Raw genomic sequence first — 26,014 nt, 5'->3', positions numbered from 1 at the left:
TATACACTCCCTGCACAGTCTGCACTGTATTTATAACGCAAGCATGAAGGCCTGCACATGTCATGCATTTACTGAAGCTCAGTCGTGCGCTTTAATATCATGTTTGCTTTTAAAATGCCGTTATGCATGTATCATTGTATGCTAGGCTAGGCCTAGGCCAGTATGAGTTTGATTAACATGATAAAGGCCTTACGTTTCTAATATTTTAGCCCGAATCACTAAACAAAGAATATATTAATGAAGCATGAAAGGAGATAAAACTAGGGGCTAGTTGACTGCTCTATAATACTCGGGATCTGGAAATTTATGCAAATCCATGAATCATGATGAAATGACTGAATCAATCATTTGCATGAATGGTCGGTCCTCACGCGAGCGAGTCTTGCAGACGCAGAACCACTTTTGCAGCTTGGTCCGGCGGGCGTGGCTGGCTGGCCTACTTTTTCCTCGACCACGCCGTCAGTTCTACAGATCCCTCATGAGCAATTTGTGTAATAATTTGGGCCTTATTTTGCAGTTTATTTAATTTCATACCCGGATTTCAAAGAAGGCGTTGACGAAGTTGCTCGTCACACTGTGGTTGCTCGTCTGCTGAAAAAGTCACTGATAACATTTTAGTGCTGGGCGATTCTGTATTTTGAAAAGCCACGAATACACAAGAACTGACTTTAAAAAAGTAAACGGATGAAGATCATGATGTTTCCCCGGGATGTTTCATATTTTTATTAGCTTTGATCAACGAATTAAAAAAAAGTTGTTTAATTGTCCTCATCCGACCGACCCAGACTTAATCGAAAAAAAACCCGTTTTGTATTGCTGTACATAAGAATAGGGTATAGGCCTATTAAACTTTCGACTTTTTGGTTTTTTGGACAGTAGGCCTAGTGCACGGAGTTGGAGACGTACCGTACTTGGAGGGATATAAGCTCAGTAAAGTGGATCTTTCGGAATTCAAACAAGTTTGTTTTGCCTTAGTGCCTGGATTCTGGATGCCGGTAATTTGTTAATTAAGCGACGGTGGATACTAGTATACTGGTAGGCCCTATTGGTAAATAAGTTTATGGAACAAAAAATTAAATCAACAAATGCAACCGTTTTCCCATATTGAAGCGCCATATGGTGAATTGGTGACGGTATCAAAAGTGGTCAAATTTGCACAAAGGAACACATAATTATAACCATGTAGGCTATACTGGTATACTTGTCATAGGCCTATAATATGAAATTAATATGCAGTCCCGGGTATGCAGTATTGTAGCCATTCACATGGAAAGGTTTCTACAAAAACCATCATGCGCACAATATCCACCTCATACACATGATACACCTGAGCACACATTTTCGTCCAAGAGCTTCCAAGCAGAGAACAACAAGCAGTGAATTATCTCCACTGCCACAGTCTTTGATTGCACTGCACGGGGTTGATAGCAATGTAAGAGCTGTGGAGCTTCTAGCTGAACAATGGGCCTCTTTGCTGGTTTTTGTCGGAACCTCAAGTGTTACCTTCATCCAATCAGATTTTTTTTAATATCAAACGAAAGCTAACACTTCCCTCTAAAAACACCTTTCGTCAACAAATAACACAATGCAATGTTATAGCAAGGCGAATGTGGAAAATCTGTTGAAAACTACCTATCCAAGAGCTTCCAAGCACTTTTTTGGCCAAAATGAAGGTTTTAAAGTCTCAAGTGTTCCTTACAATATTTGTCAAATTTTAAGTCATTAAATGAACAAGCACACTTATATTGTCCATATACTAGCGTCACTAGAATAAGCAATGGCCAATTCTCTTTAAATTGCAAATCTTGTGCAAAAAGTAACTATTTTCGCCTGTTTTGTCATACGGTTGTAAATTCAATGAACTATGACTTTGCTAAAGAGCGCTTTCAAATTGATATGGGGCAAAGCCGTACGCTTGCTCCCCTCCCGGCTTGCCAAAAATTGCTTCCTGCCCCCCCCCCCCCAGTTTTGGCTGGCCAAAAATCAGTCTTTTCCCCTCCATTTACCCTCCCCCGCTCATAATTATTGCACAGCCCTTTGACATGTTTTACAGCCAAAGAAAGGAAACGAATTGCCCAAGACTACTTTAAAATCCCAAACCTGCAACATGCATGACATGGATTTATTCGTGAGAATATCAGTGCTATGTTTTGCGTTTTTGTCAACATTGAAAGGGATTTCCGAAGCTGAAGAATTCTTAGGTGGATGTGGTGGATTTGTAAAATCAAGCGTTGAGATAAATTTTTCTCGAATCGAGGTACGTATTCAGATGCAAAGACGTTATTTTTTCCTGTTAATCCGAACGTGTAAAATATCTGCAACACTGTGGAATTCGTCAACCTTGCATAATTTTGCAGGTTGTACAATTAACACCGGAACTTGGTCTTCAATTATGTTTGTTTCCACGTAGCCCGAAAGACTAAAGACTTCTTCACTGTGTTTTCCACAGACATCTCTGGGTGATCTTTTCCTTTAGACCACAGGACTAAATTTACACGCCGGCAATCACAACATTAGTACATTATTATACATTTACAATTTGCCGCGAGGTACTCACACCCTCTGCCATGTCCGTCATTAGCTCGAGATACTCTAGCTAAAGTACAGGTTTACATTAACTATCTTACATTATCTTGCTGTATTTCAGCTAGAGCGCTATATGTAGCGCTTCCGTGTTTTTTTGGAGAACAATGCTGTAGTGTTACGATCACGAAAGACGAAGAAGAAACCCGCCCCGGAGCCCGCCCTACTCATTATTTCATTTTACTTATTGCAATTTGCCTCCACACATTACGTAATCAACACAAAGCTTTTGTGAGGACTAGTGCATGGATAAGAAATTGACAGCAGAGGATACAGCCGATTTTTAGTATACGTCAAACAACTGAATTTACAAGCACAATGTGTGGACCAATATATTTCTGTGAACATTTTAGGGCGAGGCCTATAACAAAATGTATATTTCGTACAATTGTACAACTATCGTTTCTACCCCTATGACCCATAAAAGTTACCTGTAATCAAAGTGTCCGCAAAAAATGGTCATCGCAAGTATCTTTCTAAGGATATTCACGCAGGGACAGGCCGAAAACCTTACCTCGATCGTAAAATCCAGCCCATGCATGTCATAAATAATTCATTATTTCATTGTGTAAATTATGTCTGTGATTGTGTCCATGTATTGTTATTGCACCTGCGAGAGCAGACTTTGTCAAGCTGAATTTATACTCGATCGCTGGATCACCATGTGAATTCGCCTCTCGAAAACCCCTACGAGGTTGTTAAAGCATCGAGCACGCTGACTGGCTTAGCAATTATCAAAGTAGTTTTGTAAACCAATCAGGTTCTAAAGACGTACTTTACTGGCGAGTCACATGGGGGTCATATTAATTATACCGTAAAAGGCCGTCGCGTTCATTGATTGACTTACGATTGCAATGAATGGTTTTTGCAATCAATTACAATATATGGGTTTATATGGCACCCGTCGGAAATTTTGCACACGTCCATGATGACGTCGTGCCACGAGGTGCTGGAGGCTGGCTTTTCTGTGAAAGCGAGCGAGTGGTATAAAGTCACGATTTGAAATTACTTGGTACTCTAGGTCGGTAAACATGAGTAAGATTTGATCTTTCCCTAGAGAAGTCGGTCCTTTTGAGAGGGCTGAGCTTTCGGAATTCTAGCGAGTGCCATCTTCAGAGCAACTAAATATACATGAAGATGCGCCTTATATACACTAGGGGGAACTGTCAATGGGACATGTCAAAGTGATTGACATAAAATGTCAAGAGGAGGGATGTCAAAATGATTGACAGTATAAGTCAGTTTCACACCTGTGATTTATGAAGCACATCAAAAAAAAAAAAAAAGATCATTCTTGGTATGAAGTTATGTTTTTTATGTTTGTAGTAGGCAGATCTAATAAAATAAACAACTTTATATAAATTGTATGTCTCGTTTCTTTTTTATAGGGCCATGCGTTTTGAGTTGGGGGATTTTTGCCGGACATTGCATATTTTTGGGAAATCGCGCCATTTTTTGTTTCGAATAAATTATTTCAATACCTGTACATGCTACTATAGGCAAAGCATACATATTCTGAAAGGAAATTTCATGAGGAATCCAAAAATGCAGTTATTTCTGATGTAGGGGTAGTACTAAGAAATATATATGAAGTTATAAAGGGAAAAATAAAAAAAAATAACCAAAGATCAAGTGGTCCTATTTTAAAAATACCTTACCCTACATCAAAACAGACTCCATTTTTGCATTCCCCACATCAAAAGCTTTCAGAAAATATATAGTTTTTCTATGCTACCTGTTATGGTCCTCAAATTGCGCAAAGGTTAAAACGTGCCATTCAAAAACAGCGCTGAATTTGATGAAATTAACAAATTATGTTCTGTCTAGAAAAATTAACTTTTCTAAACTTGTACAAGAATGTCATATACATACATGTATATAAATTCAAGTTAACATTACAACAAGTTATTCACAGTAATTTGAAATTTCTTGTCCATAATGTGAAGTTTGAAGTAAGTTGCACATGTATATGATATCACATCAGTCATCAACAGGATTTATAATATTAAGTTTGACTGCTTTGCAGAATTTCAGATCTGTATGTTTGTAAGTCAATCCCAACATATAAAACAGTTTCTTTTGGAATGACTACCTCCTGGGAAAGTTTCTGGTACAAAATTACTTTGTGGTAGAAAGATATACAGGTAGGCCTACCGGTACAAAGAATCGCAAAAACTGAGGTGAAGTCAGTGCTAATTTTACACATGCTCAACTGATGTACACTGAAGTTGACTTAAATACTAGTCCTTTGAAATTGTGAAGACCAAGGGGGTTAGGGGGTTGAGCCCTCAATGAGTTAGTTAGCTAACTCAACCCCCAAAAAAAACTTTGACTCCCCTAAAACCAATCCCTTCCCAAAGAAAATTTCACCCCCCATAGTGTAAAATTGAAAATTGGCCTGGTAAAAACAAATTTTCACCTTAATTTTGGTCTTAAATATAGTGTACAATTATTGACATCTTTTTGTGCAATAATCACACCGGGCAATCACAGTCACACAGGGTAAGATGATGACCACCAGGAATTTGTTTGTCTTTGCCCCCTCAGAAAACTTACCTTGATGCGCCACTGAACATGTAAAATACCCAGACCCCCCCCCCCAAAAAAAAAAGGTTTTTTTTAGCAAGACCATGTGCATGTAGATTAAGAAGGTTATGTTTGTATCTTAAATATTTAAATCTAACAGTGTAAATCAAATCAGAAATGCAATCCTGATAAGTTTTCGCAAACTTCACCAGAAAAGAGCATATCCTGAGCCGGCATTTCCCGAGCAGGAATATCGTGAGCCGACTCCACCCTGGCTAATTAATTTAATTAAAACCCTAAAACTCAAAAGATTACACATTCAGGATACCTAATAGTATTCAGGCTTGTCATACTTAAGCAATTTTACTAATTTGGAGCAAAAAGGCACATCTGAAACAACATGTAAATAAGCTGGAGCAAACATTAACACAAAAGTGCATATTATGGGCCAGCATATTATGGGCCGACTCCACCCTGACATTTTTTTCGTTAAGCTGCTGTAACTTTTGAAGTACACATACTATGTTAAAATTTAAGGTACCAATTTGAAGCACGCACTAAGAGCTTTAATTTGGTATATAATTTGCCTATGTAGGTATCTACAGTAATTAAACAATTCAACATTTATGCAAAAAATTCTGCGCAAATGTCCGGGCTCCAGCCTATGAGACCCCCAACTCATAACGCATGGCCATAGGCCTTCAAAGTCGGAAAATGGGCTATTTTGAGCCATAGAATTCTGACACAAAAAAGTATGGTTTTATATTTGACTGGGGCATTACTATAATCAACCATAACTATCAATTTGCTGCATGCAAGTTATGAGGTATGGTTGTACCAAAAAAATGTTAAAGTCTTGTAGGGAATTTCATAATGCTTCAGGGAGAAAGCACAACTGAAAGAAATCAATAACGGTCGAACACGTATATGTCAAATAGTTCTCAAAGTTAACAACAATAAATCTTCCAAAATTCATCACAAACTTGGCCTTTTAAGTAATAGTCTAGTTAAATATGCCCTATTTTACAAATTAGTGGGATTAATTTGGGCAGTTAAGTCGCTAGAGGACGTTGGCGATTCGTCAAACTTCGTATGTCAAATGTATGTCAAATTTTTGTTCGACCGTGAACGAAAGAAATGCCGTCTAAAAATAGACACGGGAATCCCGCAGCCTTGATCTGAAGGTGATGCCTGAGCACTTCCTGGGCGGGAGTTACCACGTACCTTTTACACCAGTAGCAGCCTACACTGCCGAGAGACGAGGCGAAGTCTCTTGTATGTCAAATTTGTTACAACCGTTATAATCGTTCAACCGTGAATATGTTTTAGTTACCTTTACAGAGAAATATGTAGTGTGATGTGTTTTACTTTGCAAATTACTGTAATCCATGAAAGAAAGTAATGTGATGTGATTTTGTGTTGTGATATTGAAGGAAAACATCATTAAAAATTGTATGTCAATGTTCAACCGTTATCACGTGGCTCTGGTTTTTTTAACATGTATCAAAAGTGTGAACTGAGAGGGTAAAAATGAAATTGACAGAAGACACTTAAAATATGTCATTTCTCAAAGCAGATGACTTGAATTTTATGAAAATACAAAACTTGGAGCTTAATTCTGTTCATTTGGTCTGTAAACTTTGTAGACCCTTTGGCCAAATGAGATTTTTTCATAAAAAATCAACTTGTTGCCAAAGCTAGATATTGCTTACTGTAATGCCCATTAGTTACCAAATTAGTTGTCATAGGAAAATAATGAGTCCAAGTTACTATTGACCAAATATGGCCATTCTGCGATCACTTTTAGGTAACTTTTCAGGCATATGAAACTGAAAAATGGGCAAAATAGCAGGTTTGGTGGTCAAAAATATGTTCTAAATGTAATTAATTTCATCCACATATATTGCTAATCCATATGTGAACAAGGTAATGATAACCAAGTACTGACATATCAAAATAAGTTTGATAATGCCTTTATAGTAAAAATGTAACTCTAGATACTTGGGGGTTTCGGATGTTACATTATTTTGTTAACATGCATTATTTGCAGGTATCTGGCCCTATTTCTAAGCACATATTAGTTAAAAAATGTAAATGATAATCACTGTCAGATGATTAAACCTATCACTTGAAAATCTAATCATCATTAAATGATATTTTCATCTTACTGAAGAAATTTTTAATTTAGATGTATATACATGTACTGATATGGCATTTATTCATATACATTGTTACCCACATCCTTATTGTAAATGTGCACTGGACATCATAATAAACCAAATTAATTAGCTCCCTGAAGCATAAGTTGATAATACAAAGGGCTACACCTTTCTTACAATCATAATCAGGCTTTCTTTTATGTCTTCCCAACTTAAGAGTGTTTCAGATGTTACATTACGTTAACATGCAATTGCAATCTAATTGAACTTATTGAGGGAAACATTTGGGACATTTCATTATTTTAGCATAATATCAATCACTTTGAATCAGAAAACCTGTTGAAATTATTCAAATGATTCAAAATACATACTAATATGTGTATATGTTAAGGGAGTGATTCGGATGTTACATGATGTTAACATTTTTACAAAGTTTGATGGATGGAAGTTGAATTAACAAACATGAGATCATTGCATATACAACAGGTATGTTGCCATGATGGACACTCAGAAATTTTTTAATGCAAGGCACAATCATTTATCATTTGCACACATATAAAATATGCAAAAACTGATCGTATTAAAACAGCTCATAAGTCTGTGTAAAACAAATAATTCCCATGAAACTTGTTCTGTTGTAAGAGTATTTTTCTTAGTGGTTAATTTGTTTCCATTGATAATTTATAGTTTTATCGGACATAATGAAGCTGTATGAAGCATAATAAGTATTTCTCCTGCTTCATTTCTGGTATATGTGCATAGTGATTCCAATATAGGCCTAACACATGTACATACTTATATATTTTATGTTAAAATTATCACTTTTTTATGAAAATCCAGCTTTTTTCAATTTTGAAATAAATGATTATGACAAAATTGCTACTTAATTATTTTCAATAAGTTTTAGATATCATCTAATGCTAAAATATTATAAAGTTTATTGAAATTACAACTTCATTTTGGACTTGTTAACAAAAAATGGGTAACATCCGAAACACATTTTATTGATTTTAAATCAAAGTATTTTGCTAGTGTAATGGAGAAATATTCAGTGTAAGTTGCTTTTCAAATTTAAAATAAATTTCTTAGGACATGTGTATATGTCAGTAATGAAATTAATTTGAAAGGAGTGAACCAAATTAACTATGTTGCTTTTTATCTTATGTGTTATGCATAGAGACAATAGATATTGTAGAGCTAACAACTTGTAATTTTTTCCACTAGCAAGGTTTACAAAGGTGAAATGGAGTCAGCAATATTAGGAAAATGAGGATGTACACCATATTTACTAGAAATTCACATTCATTTAAGTGTATATTCTAAAATCTTCTTACAATGCCCTGTTATTGGCCTCACTTTCCGTTAACATTTTGCCTTGTAACATCCGAAACAAACTTGACATGTTAACGGTTTGCACACTCAAAGAACAAACCTGGGTATGGTAAAAATATTTCTACTATGGCCTTCCCATGATTTCCAATCCATTTGACCTTTTTATTTCCCCTCTAATTAAATTTCTTCAACAAAATGTCACTCTTTCTGTCTCGGATGTTACATTTGATTCGGATGTTACCATTGTTAACGGAAATGTTGTATGGCCAACATTTTACATAAAGTCAAGAGGAAGTGAAATCATTTTACATTTAGATACTTGTTGTCATGTCTACTTCAACTTAATAATGAAAATTCAAAGCTAGTATTGTTCTTCACATAATTATAAGACAATATGTATTCTTTCGGATGTTACAAAACTGTTAACGGAAAATGAGACTCATTTAAGTAATGCTTCACCATAATTTGAAAACATTCAACCGATACAAAATTTGCACTTGCAATTATTTATATTGCCCTGAGGCAAACATTTAAAGTATTTGTGTATGTTTTACATGATAAAACAATCACTTAGACCATGTTAAAAATAGAGCAAGATTGTTGTTAGGGTGCATCAGATGCCCCTCATGTCAATGGATTCGTCTGTCCCTAGTCTTAAAATGTTCCTATTGTCACAAAACTAACATGTGCCAAGTTTGAATTAATTCGGAGTTCGTCCTGGGGGGCCACCGAGAGCCTAAAGTTACAATGTGTGTTCCTATGTAGTAAAGTTCGTTGACCCCTGTAAAATTCCAATTAGAAGCCGATCGAACAATTTAAAGTAGCTGCCATATCAAAACCGTTAGGACTTAGAAGCTCAAATCTTTTAAATAGTACTGATAATCATCTTGAATCGGTGATAAAAATTAATCACCAACAAAATGAGCATGTGTGGAATTGGCACAAGTGCCCTCGATACAAAATTTCAGTGAAATAGGCATTTTGTGGTAATTTTTACCTCAAATTTTACAAATGTTGATGTCCTGGTTGTCATTACACTTTTACAAAGCAGATTTTCTGAACTTTAGATCAATATATAATACATATTAACAACTTTCAGTGTGAAATAAAGTATTATAGCACTTGGTTAAGACAGAAATTATAGATTTTCCCAAGAATATGGACTGTGGGGGCGCTTTTGACAATAAAACACACACACTCATTTCTTTGGAGATGGATTTTCATCACAGATTCAAAGATGATTATCAGTACGCTTAGCTCCCAAGATTTGAGCTTCTAAATCCAAACGGTTTTGATATGGCAGCTACTTTAAATTGTTCGATCGGCTTCTAATTGAAATTGTACAGGGGTCAACGAACTTTACTACATAGGAACACACATTGTAACTTTAGGCTCTCGGTGGCCCCTCAGAACGACTTCCGAATTAATTCAAACTTGGCACATGTTAGTTTTTTGACAATAGGAACATTTTAAGACTAGGGACAGATGAATCCATTGACATGAGGGGCATCTGATGCACCCTATTGTTAATGGAAAATGTAACGTCCGAAACATAATTTTCAAGTGCTCAAAATTTTTTCATGTTAGAAATTATTTAGGTAAATCTTGGATTTCTTGGATCTTGTACTAACATGTGTTCATAAAATATTGAACAAAATACTCAGAGCTGATCTGGTTTTATTTTGTAAACAAAACAAATTAGTCACTATTGTTAGGTTGACAAATTTCCGTTAACAATTGGACATTTGGTCTTGTCACAAGTAAAGAAAGAAAACTGGGACAAATTTTGTTAAGCTATGGGAGATTAGCCTAGGTCTACACTACATAAAAATATAAAAAGTTATCTGGAAATAGGTCATGTGTTTCTGCTGGGTTCTCCCAAAGTGTCATTTAGCCTTTTGATACATGTTAAAAAAACCAGAGCCACATACAAATTTGATAGTAATACACTAAGGCTGCAACATACTTTTTGTGCACCAATGCTTGGGTTGAATGTTTACTTTGCAAATTACTGCAATCCATGAAAGAAAGTAATGTGATGTGATTCTGTGTTGTAATATTGAAGGAAAACATCAATATAAGATCATTGAAAAATTGTATGTCAATGTTCGACCGTTATCACATACAAATGTGATAGCAATACACTAAGGCTGCAACATACTTTTTGACTGTTGAATGGTTTTTTTACAATCTAGAATGTTTGAAGTATCATAAGAGGTACTTTTTATTGGGACATTTCCACAATAGAGACATAAAAAAAAAAATCTTTGACAGTGTGTCTGAAAATTACTCAAATACAAGTGAAACTGCATTGAATATTAAAATATGCTGTAAGTCCAGTATTTTTTATCGTTTCTTATTGATGGGATTGGTAAGTGAAAATAAAACAAATTAAATTTACCCAGCAAACACTCTCCTTTGTGTCTCTTTTACCACCATGTGTATGTCAATGTTACAACCGTTATAGCATGCCCCTTGCTTGAATTAAATGTCGATGATAACCAAAATTGGGAATGATAGACTATGTTGTCATTACTATTTTTTAAAGTACAATAATTTGCCACTTGTTACACAACAAATCAACTGGAACAACTGAATTTGAATTTTTGATAGTCATGTCAGGATTTCATGTCCCTTTATTGTGAAGTTACCCATATCCACAGCGCATTTGACAGATAAAAATGAAATTTGCAATTCTGAGCAACGGGATTCCATGAAATTGACGATTATACATGTACAATGTAAGTTAGTCTGCAGGATTGGTAATAATTAACAGCTGGACTGCTTTATTTGAAGTGCATATTAAAGTTTGTAAGTTTGTAACTTCGTATGTTATACGCAATTGATATTATAGGAAGCTTAAATTGGCAGGCTGTCATGCACTTTATCCGTCTCTTCCGAAAACATATTGACGTTCTGGACATGTCACACCGGAAGTGTGACATGGCCTCGCTGGACATAGATTTTTAGTTGTCAATCATGAATTGCCTTAACGTTTTAGTATTTTACTGCATGGCATTCCGCAAGCACCATGACAAATTATTCCATATTTTTCCAAAGATCATCTCATATGAAGTAAGCTGAATGCGATCTGTACTTTTGTAACATTCCGATCGCTTTTGAATTTTGATCACAGCTATTATCGGCGAATTTGCTTGAAAAATGTGAGTTCATGTTGTGTAAACATAATTAGCATGGACACAAATGAAATTACGATGCAATACAATGCAATTTGAATGCGCAGCAGATCTAAATAACGTGGCCCGGTTTTATGCAGAATTAGACCATGTCTGTCCGTCACTACGATTTCCACTGTCCTTCTCTGTACGAAGGTCTGAGGCTCCTAGGCATATCTGGTCCAGGGTACACAGTATCCAATTTTTTAAAACAAAATATATATCACTTCTTACCGACACAAAGATAAGACTAAAAATAAAATATATTCGATGCATGTGTGAAAAATTTGGGTACATTTTTATTTGAAGGTGTAAAAATGACCAAATTTGTGACCGTATCGATCGTCACCATAACAAAAATTCAATCTCATCTAGAGATAAACATGGTCATGACTGTGGTGAGGTAATTGCATTTTTTTTTATTGTGAAAGGCCGATTTAACAAAGAAAAGAGATGCAGGATTGCAGGAAGTCTTCATAGTATTATTTTGAAGGATATCACAAAACTGAACATGTGAGTACTTTTTATGAATGCAGGGTGAACCTATTAAACTGCGACATGAGTTCAGAGTTCAGAGTCCCACGGGTGCCCCGGTTTGCTCGAGAACTCTAGCTTCTATTTTGCACACGATAGTTATGCATTCGATTTGGATGCATCCAGTTGAGATTTTGTGGACCCCCTAACCCCCTTGGATTTAGAAATTCAGTGCATCCATATTTACCAGTTTTCAAAATTTTGCATCCAGGATGCAATGACGCATTAAAATGTGAACCCTGAATGCACTATCCGTTTAGGAAAACCACTAACCGTTTAAACTTAAAAAAAACAAAACATTGTCCCCTTCGTCCCCCTTGCACAAGCGCGCGCATAGCAACCAGCTTGGGAAAGGGGAAACATGCGCACACTGGTTTTACAAGGCTATTTCCCCTTTGTGACGTCAGCCCGACCAAGATAATGTATAATGTTAGAAAAATTATGAAGCACGAATCATGTGGTTTTATTTAAAACTCATATTGACCATAAAAACAAATAAAAACAGCTCAGCTGGCTCTTAACTAAGGCTGGCATTTTCGGGCGGGCTTGTGGTACCCTTAAGTTTTTTTTTTTTTTTTTGGTTTTGTAGTGTCCCTGGACCTAGACCTAAATGCTAGGATCATTCATGGTTGACCAAAAAAAAAAGAATTTGTATAATGTTTTGTGTTTTTAATATGAAAATTGATACTTTGTTTTCATGTCATAATTAATGATATCAAAATGCATTCAAATTCAATGCATTTTTTTTTTGTTGCTATTTCGGGTACCCGGTTACACCCGGGCACAAAATTACCGGAAAATGCCAGACCTACTCTTAACACACGATATTCAAAACTCCTGCGCCGAAAGTGTCTAGTGCCTGGCAATGATGTCATCCATGGTTACTTGTGCTCAATTGTCGTCAGCCTTCATTGTAATACCGAGACGTCATTGCCACAGACAATTTTGATGCATTGTTTTGGTTGCACCCATGTGAGAGCCCATGTGAGGCCGTGTGCATGTACAGCCCATATTTTAAGAACCAATAGCAAATCAAAACATACACTAATTAACATAATTTATTACAGCACATGTAGTAGTGCGTGGGTTGAGATGACAGTTGTCAACACTGCTGATCACGAACCCTGGAAATTTACTGTGCGTATGTACGCGTAGTATCGTGCGGGTGCCCAGTCATTGTATCGACGTCCCGGCCCAATTTCAAGACAACTTTTATTACTTTTAACAGTAACTCGTCCGGAAAATAGAACGTAAATGGGAAGAAGATGGCTCGAGAAAATGCTTAGCAGAAATTATATGAGCAGATTATAAACAACGTACCTGGTCGATGGCTTGCTGGTTGCCATTTTCATCCAGGCCTCGGTCGAAAGTTAGACAAGCCCGCGAACGATATTGGGCGTGGTGAAGTGGGTTTGGGGGGGGGAGGGATTTATTTTTCAATAATCATTTTAAAACCAGAAACATAATTGACAACAAATTAGACTAATTCCAATCAGCCGTCTACACTTCGCATATTGTGTATGCTTCGTAGTGACGACTGATTATCTTACAGCCAAAATCATGACGGACTTCTGAAAACTATTCAATGCGACTTTGGTTATGCGCCGTAGCGCGACTGACTAGCGGCGCCCGTGTACCGCGTCGCTGTACCGCGCCGCTGTGACAAGATCGCGCTCTGAACTTCTAAAACAATAAACTCGGTCAAAAGGTCAATTTGGACACAACTGCATGACGCTCTATGCCACAGGAATCCTGTTGCAAAATCCGTCACTTTTTTTCCACGTAGTTTTCTCAGTCGTCAATCCAGACGGTTGACGACTGAGGGCAGCAGTCTAACAACAAATATGATGATTACATGTATGACATTGGTTTAATATTTTTAAATGAAAAAAATCAAAACTGCCCAAATTAACATTTCTTTTCGCAAGAAATCGGTTGGTTTAGAAATTACGTTTTGGGCTGTAACTTGAGATTTCTTTGAAGGATTTCAACGAGTCAAAAGGTGTTTTTCGTTTCTGCACACAACCTTTCCAATAAAAGCAAAATTTATCATAGTTTGTCATTTTGAAATTTTCCTGTGACCCCCTACTGCAATAGCAGCTACAATTATACCCTGTTGACACGGAACAGAATGTAATACGGTAATGACAAAAATAAATTTCTTTGTTTGTTTCTAATCTTTCAGGTGAAGCTATACACAAGACAAGGTGCCCTGAAGTACCAAACAGACTGTGCTCCAAATAATGGCTACTTTATGATCCCCATCTATGATAAAGGAGACTTCATTCTCAAATTGGAGCCTCCAACTGGTTGGACCTTTGGTAAGTCATTCGAATGGTACATGTAGGACAGGGGTTCTTGATAGCCCACAGGCCAGACCCAGCCCAGTCCGCCAACCAATTATGGTTAGCAGCTGAACTGCTCTGATGATATGTACAAAAACAAGGTGTAATTTGGCCCTCAAATAAATAATGATTTTGGCCCTCCGTCACCTGCGAGCAAATATAATTAGGGCTTTAAGAAATCGTAATGCTTGTTGTTCCCAAAGTTTGAAATAATGAGATGTTGTGACATATTATGAGTTGTTTCGGGACACTTTTGTGGGCTCTCAGCTGAGCAAAATTACAATCAGGGGCTGTCTTTTGAAATTTATGAGCTGGTAATAAAGAGATATCCCCACATAAAAGAACCCTATTTAAAATGCACGCTCCCTGCCTGTGTGGAAGATTACAGTCATATCTTCATGGGGTGATAACCCATTCAGTTTTGAATATTTCAAATTCCATATAAATGACCAGCTGTTTGCCCCCTCGAATGACCAGGATTTTGTTCATTCTTTCAAAATAAGTGTGACACACTGGTTACTGGCCTTTGCCTTTGGTGCAAGAGGTCTCCGGTTCCAAATCGCCACTGGACAAAAAAACACAAACAACCGAATCAAATCCCCTCTCCCCATGACTCATTTAGTTAAGGCGGAGCAAGTTTTGATCAGGGTAATGCCTGATCGTGAGCTTAACTTGCCTGTCCTGGAAAATTCCCTGATATCTACTTCGAGTCTGCAACCCCCCCCCCCCCTCCCCCAGGTCACTTGGTCAGTACAATTTTACATTTGGCGGAGACGCCGTATTTACTGATTAGCTTTGGACATTCAATTATTTCATTTATTTATTTATTTTTATATTTTCTTTATTTTCCACCCGACTCACCCTGTTGAAAAATAAAGGAAATAATAGGGTATATTGCTGATCCATTAATTATCCTTTTCTGGTGCATTGTGGGATAGAAAAGGAGCAAATTAGCGATCGATTTGCCCCCTTTTCTATCCCACAATGCACCAGAAAAGGATAATTAATGGATCAGCAATATACCCTATTAAATATCCAAAGCTAACGCTAAATGCGGTGCCTCTGTCCATGCTCTGTCTAATGATCTCCCTGAATTTAGCTGGTATAATGCCTAGATATGCTTTCAAAAAAAGACTGAATAAAATTTAAGAAAAAAAATAATATGTCAGTTGTGCTCTTTGCTGTTTGTCTAGATATTGTAGTTCAGGGAACTAAAGTTCAAGTATAGGCCTGAATAATTTAGTTTGAAATTCATTCATTAATTAATGTTAAAATGTGTAAAGTTGGCAGCAAGGATGGAGATTAACAGATGATGACCGACATTTCACACACCATACTTGTCATGCTGGCTGGTGTAGTGTCACCTTGTAGTGATAGCAATGTCAGCATGGCTCAGGTGTCACTCTTCTATTACTTATTGTGAAACATTCGATATCTACATTGCTTCATCGTTCATCCCAGAAAATCTAAACCCAACTCGCGACAACTATTCATCAGTGGGCTATTCCATTTGAAATCCATGCATCACCTGTGGAAGACATGTCATAAAGGAGTGTGGATTTAAAATGGGGTTACCTGAATGGGTGACTCCATTTGAAATGTATACCCTTTGTGTGGGAGTTTAAGGTTATGTCTTCCATAGGGAGGTGTATGGACTTCAAATGGAATAGCTCATATCCTCATTTCACTTCACCATGTCACAAACTTTTCTGCATTTATCCATAGACCCTAGAAAGGAATTCTTTATACATGTACAGAGATGTCACATTTCTGGATTTATCCGGATTTCCGGATTTTGGGGATTAAAAAAATTCGGATTTTCAAAAAAAAAAAAAAAATTAATTTTTTTTTTTTTTTTTTTTTTTTTTTTTTTTTAATTTTTTTTTTCGCTTTTGGAGTGGCCCTGGACCAAGAGCTAAATGCTAAACAGATGTTTTCTGGAAGAAGGAAGCACTTTTTATTAAAAGTGTAGAACAGCCAGGAGCTTTGAACTGTTCTTTTTACCCTCTGAAATGGCCTTTACTGTGGTGCTAAATGTGCAGAAACCATCTGGCTTCGGGGGGCTTCGCCCCCTCGACCCCTACCACCGGGTGCCCTTAAGCGGGCCCCTGGACCTCCTGCTGTGTTGCGCGAGAGCTGCGCTCGCTACGCGTCGCAAGTTCAGGATTTTTTTGGGTGAGCCTGTGACATCTCTGCATGTAGGGTCTATGATTTATCAGCGCCTAAGATGGTTACCAAAGTCTTTTCATGCTTGGACTATATACTGATTTAGTCGAAGTTGACATTGGACTATTCCATTTCAAGCCCATACACCCTGCTTGGAAGACATGGCATTAATCTCCAAAAGGGGGGGGGGGAGGGGATAGGGGTGTAGATTTCAAATAGAGTCACCCATTCAGGTATGTCCTACATGTGGAGAGCGTGGCCTAGCGGTTAAGGCATAGGACTGTGAACCCAAGGGTCAAGGGTTCGAATCCCAGGTCCGGCTCTTTGTGTCCTTGAGCAAGACACTTCACTCTACTTGCTTAGTGCTTGGAGGGCACTTTAAGCTGTCGGTCCCGTGTACATGCATATTTTCTCACATTAATGTAGTGTGCACGTTAAAGAACGTCACAGGCTATTCGAAAAGAGCAGGGGATCATCCCGGTCATGTTGACTGTACTTCAAAATACACTCATCTATTCTAGGTTCCAGAGTAAAAAATAAGTACAGCTTGTCTGTACGCAGTGCGTACATATGAGGGAGGCACTTATTAAGAAGAAGAAGAAGATGTATCCATTTGAAATTCACACTTGCTGTGTGGAAGATGAAGTTGTGTCTTCCATAGGGGGTGATGGATTTCAACTGGAATAGCCCATTTTCCATGCCAGAACAATGTTGCACAATATGTATTCACGATAGTGCTAAGAAAAGAAATAAGAGCAAATTGAAACTCCATGTCCAGATAGCTGTCAGAAGAAACCCAAGACAAATTACCTTACAACTAAAAGGAGACATTGAAACAAGTCAGACAATCTCTGGTGCTAGTCAGGAGAAGAGCATTAATTATGTGTGCATTTACATGTAGGTTGAATATCTATCACCTATGCACTTTTAATACATTGTAAAGGTGAATCCTATTGGCCAAAAGTCATTCTTGGTTGTGCTTAGAGAGGAGTTCTTGGCGCAGCCAACCCAACAAAGATAGTAGAAAGTTGTTAATATATTTTCTCTCTCTCACTTGCTTTATTCTTTGTTTTATCAAATTCAAACCACTGCTTTAAAGTTGACCGTTTCTTTTGCATTGATGCCTTTCAGATCCAGTGAGTGTAGATTTACACATCGATGGAGAGACGGATAAATGTAGCCGTGGTGAGGATATCAACTTCCAATTCACAGGATTTACAGTGACAGGCAATGTAAGTTGTAGTGACTGACTGCCTCAAGGCTCCAACATTCATGAATACAAGCTGTATGAATTGCTTAATTGATTCTTTTTTAAGATACAGGTCTTTTAAAATTGGATTGGGGACTCATATTGACCATAACCACATGACAGGCTGAAACTCGGAAGAAACTTTTTTTAAGTTCAGTCAGGGGTATACAGGCCTTGTCTTTTGAAATTTCCAAGAATGCTACATATGACACTCAAGAATTATAATTCAATTCATCTAGACTTGGATTTTTGGTAGCTACGGTTTCAGAAAAAAAAATACAAAAGCAAGTATAAGTCATGACCTTAATCTCACACACAGGGGGTGTAGATTTCAAATGGAGACACCTATACAGGTAACCCCATTTGAAATTAACACTCCCTGTGTGGAAGATTAAGGTCATGTCTTCCATGGATTAAACTAGAATACCCCAATATGTCAAGAGTGAAATAAAATCTAGGTAATCCCAAAGAGTCCTTCAGTTATGTTACAAAATAATCAATTTGTTTCAATATAAGATTAATTACAGTTACGAACATCATTCATCAGAAAATGAATTTGAAATTGAGGCAAGTTAATATTAGATTAATTTGTATCATTTTTGTCCTACACATATCAATCATTTAATGACAATTGTCATTATGAGTTGTAAGTACTTTTCATGCGACTGTAATCCACACATCCATCCATCATTGAATGAGAACCGGCATGTAGAGATATCAAAATTATGAATATGAGGAGGACTCGTCAGCCAGATATGTTGTGATGTTGTAAGATTCACAGCAGTATTGCCAAATATTCTAGGTGCTGTATACCGCCCTGAAATTAAGGCGGTACTACACCCCTGGCCAATTTTGTGCCTATTTTTGCATTTTCCTCAAAAATTATAGTGCATTGGTGACAAGTAAAATATGTATATTATAGGGGCAAGGACTACAACTCAAGGCAAGTAGTTATTGATTTATTGATCAAATATTGGTTTTCCCTCATTTTTGACTGTGCTGAAATAAAATTTCCAGTGCAGTAGTTGTAGTCCTTGCCCCTATAATATACATATCTTACTTTTCATCAATGCTCTATAAATTTTGAGAAAAGTGCAAAAATAGGCACAAGATTGGGCAGGGTAGGGGTGTAGTATGTACCCCATTAAGAATTTGAAATGACAGCCAATCCAACAGAATTTTAAAAGGCACACTTACATATAGGCAATTGTTATGAAGCATCTAGGCAACACCAGGCTGCAAAATAACCGATGATGCCTTGATGCCCTATTAATTGCTGCTATTCTTTAACATGTAGCCTAATCGCCTTGTAAAATAGATGTGCCCTTTCAAAATTGCCTAGAAATGGGTGCCCTTCAGAATCCTTATTTTGCAGCATGGGCAACACCATAGGGCACCCACAGTGGGCTTTATTGGCCAGGTGTAGTACAATCTGCCTACCAAGCCATAGCTTATTTTGTAGCTGTCAAGGAGCCAATATCTATAGGCTTTGTAAATCACCAAATATCCTGAAAATGCAGTGATATTTGATAAAATCATCAAATGATCCCCCATATGCTTGTGGTTTTAATGGCCCATCAAGGAAGGATCTACCAGATTTGTTTCATTAAAGGTTTTAAACCATAAGGACAAACCCAGTAACTTTTCATCTTGCAAAACAAGAAATTACATTAAGCTTACCATCCAAATAAAGTCATTATTCAACATGAAATAATGCCAGATCTAAATGCAATTTAACAGTGGTGATTCAAACTGATTTCATTTATGAGAGGATATCGTATTTTATGTAAATATTCAGGAATTTTCACTTCAAAATGTAAATTTTGTGATAAATTTTACCTCTTGTTTTTTGTTTTTTTCATGCTGTTTTTAATCTGTTTCATCGACATGTTGTTGACCTGTTTTTTTAACCTGTCTTATCATTTGGCAGTTGGTATCACCTCTAACTGAAAGCTATCCCAGATGGCGTAGTGCATGTTTGATGATTAGAAATAATAAGAAAAATTAGCGGCCAATAGTTAGTGCACTGGGGACAAATACGGTACATACATAATACATAACAAGTTAGCACAGAATACCAGCAAACAAACAAAGGCTAATAGTAACCTACTTAAAAGAAATTGTTGCAGCTTGCTATGTGTGAAAGTAGCCCAGTTCCAGCAAAGCAAGGTGTGGATCAGTTTTCATGAAGTGAAGTGATCAAAAGGGAGCCCACATTGTGTGGCTAAATTGTAGCATCCATGATTAAAAACAAGATGTACACAGTGTTGCCAAAACTTTTCAGTGTCAAGGCGCGGCGCATTGACTCGCCAGGCCGCGGTAAAGGATTCTCAAGTAGCCCAATTTTTCAAGCTTCAAAAAAGCGCCCAATAACGAATATTTGGGCGGATTTACCCGAATTTAGAACGCAAAACACCCAATTGGGCGGGAAAGCACTTGACATTCAAACTTCCGGTACTTACTGGGAAGTTACTGACCGATCAATAAATGGTCATAAAAGCCATTGTAACATCAATTTGGAGTTTCAAAGACTCAAAACCTTTATAAATCGGCTAAATTGAAAGGAAAATACATCAAATTACTGCCGCGGCCTGAGACTGGCAAAAGTAGCCCAATTTTAGACAAGTAGCGGCATGCTTTTTTGAGTAGCGGCAAGCGATTGCCAAGTAGCCCAATTATGCGCCTAAGGCGCGGCGTTGGCATCACTGGATGTACATGCCATATTTCATCATAAATAATTGATAAATAATCAATCAATCCTATTCATGGGGCTTCCTGTGCCAGTGTTGCCAAAAATTTGCAGTGTAGTGGTTGTTAGCAAGTCTAAAAAAGATACCCAAGACCAAATATTTTGGGTGGTTTACCAAATCTAGCAAATGAATCAATCGGGCAGAAGTGCACTTCATGACTGTTAAAGTGATCATGATAACTGGTCAAACACATTGTTACTCCAATTTAAAACTTCAGACTCAGAGACTCAAAATCCTTTTAAGAATCAGCTAAAGGTAGCCCATTTGTGTGGACTAAATCATGGCAGTGGCATCCTGAAATTGCATCATAAATAGTTTGTAAATAATTCATTAATGGGGTTTTTCTGGCAGGTGGTATTTAATATGTACTGATATATTAAACTGAGGCAATCCATTGACAATTTTAATCCTCAAAGATTTAATGTTATCTGCAATGTATTTACATCAACACATGTATCCACAAATATAAAGCTCTACATTTCCTCGCCCATTATTTTATAACACAGTTTTGTCTTTTAAAATGATAGAATTAATCTATTCTGTAGAAGTTTGCATCAATTACCAGCATGAGAAGCAATCCCTGGATTTAAGGTTGGTCTTAATTTTCAAAAGTTAATTTTAAAACAAAATATGTCCCAGTTTTGAAAATTAATCAAAAAACAATTTTTTTTTTGTTTTTTCAAAAAAAAATTTGAATAAAAAACCCTGTTTTGGAGGATTTTATCCAAAATGGAGCATTATGCCAAATTTTGACTTCATATGGATTATCCAAGTTTTCATATGTCATTCTAAGTACACTTTTATATGCTTTAGAAGTTAGACCAACAATTTAGCAGTTATGATGCCCAAAACATAAGGCCAACTGGTACTGGTAGCAAAGGTGTAGAGAGTCAAAAGAAAGGAAATTATTGTAATCTTAGTGTAGGGAAAGAGACTTTCCTCTATGAATTACAATATCACTAAATATTATGGTCAATTAAAACCATAATTAGAAAAACTATCTTGGAATTTTCTTCTTCTCTACTGATATTCAAATTTATGATTTATTTTTATCATACTAATGATATTATACGGAAGAGACTGTTTTAAGGTTCTTGAGCAAGAAACACTATTTTAAGCAACCCACCCCACCAAAAATAAATAAAAAGATAGGTTAGCAGTTTGTTATATCAGGGGGAAAATCAGACCTGGCTTTTTTGTAGCGTTATTCAGAAATTTACTATCTGTGTGCAAGGAAAGTAAGGTTTACTCAATTTTAATTGAAATTTAATGAAAATATGAACATCAAAATATCTTACTTATAAAACCTTGGGTGTCATCATAAAGGAAACATCTTATTTTTGAACATATAACAGAATTCTACACCAAAACAGTTTTGATGAATTGAAGGACTGTGGGTTATTTTCATTTTAAGCCTATGAGAACTAGCTGTCGATTGGCAAAAAAGAAGTTTTCATTATCATTGGACCAATCTGCAACATTGTTAGAATAATTTTACCACAAAAAAAAAAATGGGGTGAATTATTTGCAAAGCTTCATTCTGATTGGTGATTAAAGTGAAGATACATTTGTATCATGTAATTGACCAATCAGAGGCAATGTTAGAGGTAGTGCTCATGGGGTTAAACATAGATCTGTCAGTCAAGTTTTTTGATATTTGCATGTTGAATGCATAGAATTAATGAATAAAAACATGAACTACAACAATCTTAGTAAAACAACAGTGACAGTTTATGAAATATTAAACTTTAAGATTTAGAGAATAAGCGATAGGAATTTTTATTTTGCCTATCCTCTACCGTGTGATAGGCGACAGGCAGGTCCAATATTTTGAGTAGTGGATGCGGCGCAGCCGTATCCACTACGATAAAAATATTGGACCTGCCTGTCGCTATCATAGGTAGAGGATAGGCAAAATAAAAATTCCTATCGCTTATTCTCATTCTTAGTCAGTTAAATATTATTTTAATAACTGTAAACAATTTTTTAAAGCAAAAACTAAGTTACCGTCATAAAAACTCCCTCATTATAAAATGAACGAAACTTGTTTACAACTTCACGTATTCTGTTGCGCGTACTGCTAGCGCGTCGCGTATTCCGCACTAGTCTCGCATTACAGCGCAATACATACGCCAAGCACCTCTACAAGCGTGTAAGGCATTATCAAGACGCATGATGACGTGGGGTCGCTTGAGTCTACGGCCTGATAAACGGCACCGAAATCTTGCGATTGTCCAATCAAAAATGTGTCTACGAACTAGACCACTCCCACTGACTAAGAATGACTAATCAATCATGCTTAGTTAAATTGCTTATAAATTTACAATGTATTCACACAATTTCCCCACCACTAGTACCAGATGGTATCAAATTAAATTAATATGCAGTTATCAAGAGCATTAATGTTGTTCATTATAAAACTTTGATCTAATGTCAATTGTAACTAAAATTTGCATACTTTTATACACATGTATTCTTTTCAAGTACGCTTAATGCAGGCAGTTTTTATGCCAATGGAACTTGACATGTATAGAGAATGGAACTTGACATAGATGCAATTAAAATTGTTGCAACTTTTCTTTATTTTTTATATTGTTGCATTATGCTAACCTACTTGTATACTGCTAGCAAACAGTGCTTCAGTGCAAGTTTCAAGACTCTCTGCGGTCATAATGAGAAGGGTCTATGACATACAACTGGCAGTTAATGCTGCTTATATTACTTAAAATCCCTAGAGAATTGCTGCCTTTCTTGGATTTTTGATTGGTTGAATGTGATATTAGTGATGATTTTTTTTATAGTTTCTAAATAATTAGGCTCAATCCTCTTCAGCCCTTCCACCATTCTTAACATGTTGCTGATTGGCTCAATTTTAAGTGTTTTTGTAACCAATCAGCAGGTAGTTGGTTGAGTCTAGCTTTGAAAGATGTATACTGGCAAAGAACATTTGGCTGTTCCATTTGAAATCCATATACCTCTGCAATGAAAGACATTGATCACCTTAATCTCCATGGAGTCAGTCACTCATTTGAACAGGTAACCCCATTTGAAATTAACACTCCCTGCGGGAAATATTAAGGACATGTACTCTTCCATAGAGGGTGTATGGAATTCATCTGGAATTCAACTTTCTTAGTAATTTGCACAGCTTGGTAGGTAGGGATGCATCTTGTTTTTCATATTTGATGGGGAAAATCTTCATATTGACACTATCCCTAAAGAGGACCCATTGACCATATTCTGTCAGACTGTCAACAAAGTACGTACAGCGTAATTATACTAGAAATCCTTTAATTACTCCAGTACTCATCTCATGTCTGGGCTTGTATCTGAGAAGTCAAAGCAAGAAATAACATAGGCCATGTGTTTGAAGGCCTATGGAAATGATGACTACACACCTGCCTTGCTCAGGGGTGAAAGCAAAATAGAATAATAATATAGACTACTACTCAGCTATTGAAAATCTGTGCAGTGATGTCTACGTGCAGTATTAGGCCCCCTATATAATGCTCAACATTTCATTGGGGGTACTTTTGTCCCGAGGGAGTCACATATTACATGTAAGTAAAGCACAGTAAATTGACTTGCGTGTCCGAAAAAAGGGTGCCATTTTCATGAATGGCAGCATCGCTGTCTTTTTCAAAAAAGTTTTTTGAGCAGGCATTGCATTATAGGGCTACCTTCATAGCCCAATGCCTAGTACATGTATATAGAATGGTTTATTTTGCAGGACCATGACTTGGAAGTAAAAATGATTTGTGAAATTTACCTAATTTGTGGTTTCAGTGTTTTTCTATCTGTCGCTATTTATGCAAGTTTGCAATTTATAAATTATAAACTTCTGTACACATTAGGGGTGTGATTTTCGGTAATTTTGTGGCGGGTACCAGCGCATTTTTTCGGCGGAAACGGGTACCGAAATTGCATTAAAAAAAATGCGTAATTTTTTTTTTTTTCAATTTCGGGCACCCGGGCAGGGTTTTCTTGCCCGGGTAATGAAAATCCCTGGCTTAGTACACATAGACTATTTATGCAACTGACTTCCTTGTACCACAAATTGCACCCTTTCTTTAAAGGGGGTAACCCTATTGGTTTTGGATATGGATTGTCTTTAAAATTACATAATAATATCAAATATCGCCCCCTTTATGCTGCTTTGTGAAAACGAGAGCATTTTCAGCGTAAATGTGAATAAATAGCCAAATTTGCAATCCAATACCTTGGTATACGTGAATTGCATTCTGGGCAGGCAAGCAACAACAACAATTCCCATTTGTATGACGAATGCTGACATGCTGAATGCCCGGCCCGTATTGAACGGAAAATATTTGTTTGTTTCGTACCGTTTCAGAAATATGTACATTTCAAATGAATATAAAAAAGTTTGGGTTAAAAATGGAGAGGAAAAAAAACCTTCTGATACCGGGTTTTCAGGTTAAAAACATAATGCGCTAACCAATTGAGCCATTTAGCCCACTACGTCCATCGTGGAATTTTTATAACTAAATACGGCGCACTGTCTCCTCAGCAGTAAGTGTGGTTCGCTTTTTTCACAGAATGTGTATGACGCGAAACCAAAGTAGCTGTTGAGGAGACTGTTGATTCGCAATTAATTCCCTGCCCAGAAATCCGAAGTAATTTTAGTATTTACAAAATGGTAGCCTGTAAAAACCGCTTTGTTTCATGATTTCTCCGGAAATACATCGACTTGGAGCATCAAATTTCAGGATAGTAATGAGAAAAATAGTATCTATAATGTGATACCAAAACCTCATCAACAATGAAAAACATCGGGGGGATGATGCTGTCGATCGGGTTACGGACCTTTAATACAATATAGGCTATTGGTGCAATTACCAGTCAATTTTGATGAAGTAGACTATATTTAGTGGAGCCTATTTGTGCTATTTGCACAGATTGCACACTTTCTTACAACTGTGATATTTACATAAATTGCGCACTTTCTCGCAACTGAGGCAATTTGTGCTATAGCGGTAGTAGTTTTTGTGATATTTAATTGCACAGATTGTTAAATTTAGTGCACTATTTGTGCAATTGCCTGTTTTAGCGCCATTAAGGGCGTACTACACCCATATATTGGTTTGATTGGTCTAAAAAAATATTTTTTCATTTATAGCGAGGCGATATATGCACGGATCATGTGAAATAAAAAAAATTTAAAAAAATAAATAAA

At 36.7% G+C, this 26,014-nt stretch overlaps 1 protein-coding gene across 1 annotated transcript in view; it reads left to right on the top strand.

Annotated features, from left to right (window-relative positions):
• Window positions 1–2,107: 2,107 nt before the first annotated feature.
• The window catches only part of LOC140169405 (BOS complex subunit NOMO1-like), a 124,803-nt gene continuing 100,896 nt past the window's right edge, over window positions 2,108–26,014 (top strand). Inside the window, 3 exon segments of the mRNA XM_072192664.1 lie at window positions 2,108–2,257; window positions 14,496–14,631; window positions 17,953–18,053. Of these exon segments, the coding sequence (XP_072048765.1) occupies window positions 2,108–2,257; window positions 14,496–14,631; window positions 17,953–18,053 (387 nt within the window).

The sequence above is a fragment of the Amphiura filiformis genome, chromosome 14 (assembly GCF_039555335.1).
Source record: "Amphiura filiformis chromosome 14, Afil_fr2py, whole genome shotgun sequence".
In the NCBI taxonomy this organism is placed as follows: Eukaryota; Metazoa; Echinodermata; class Ophiuroidea; order Amphilepidida; family Amphiuridae; genus Amphiura; species Amphiura filiformis.
Note: the sequence above shows the minus strand (reverse complement) of the source record. Positions and strands in the feature narration are given on the sequence as shown.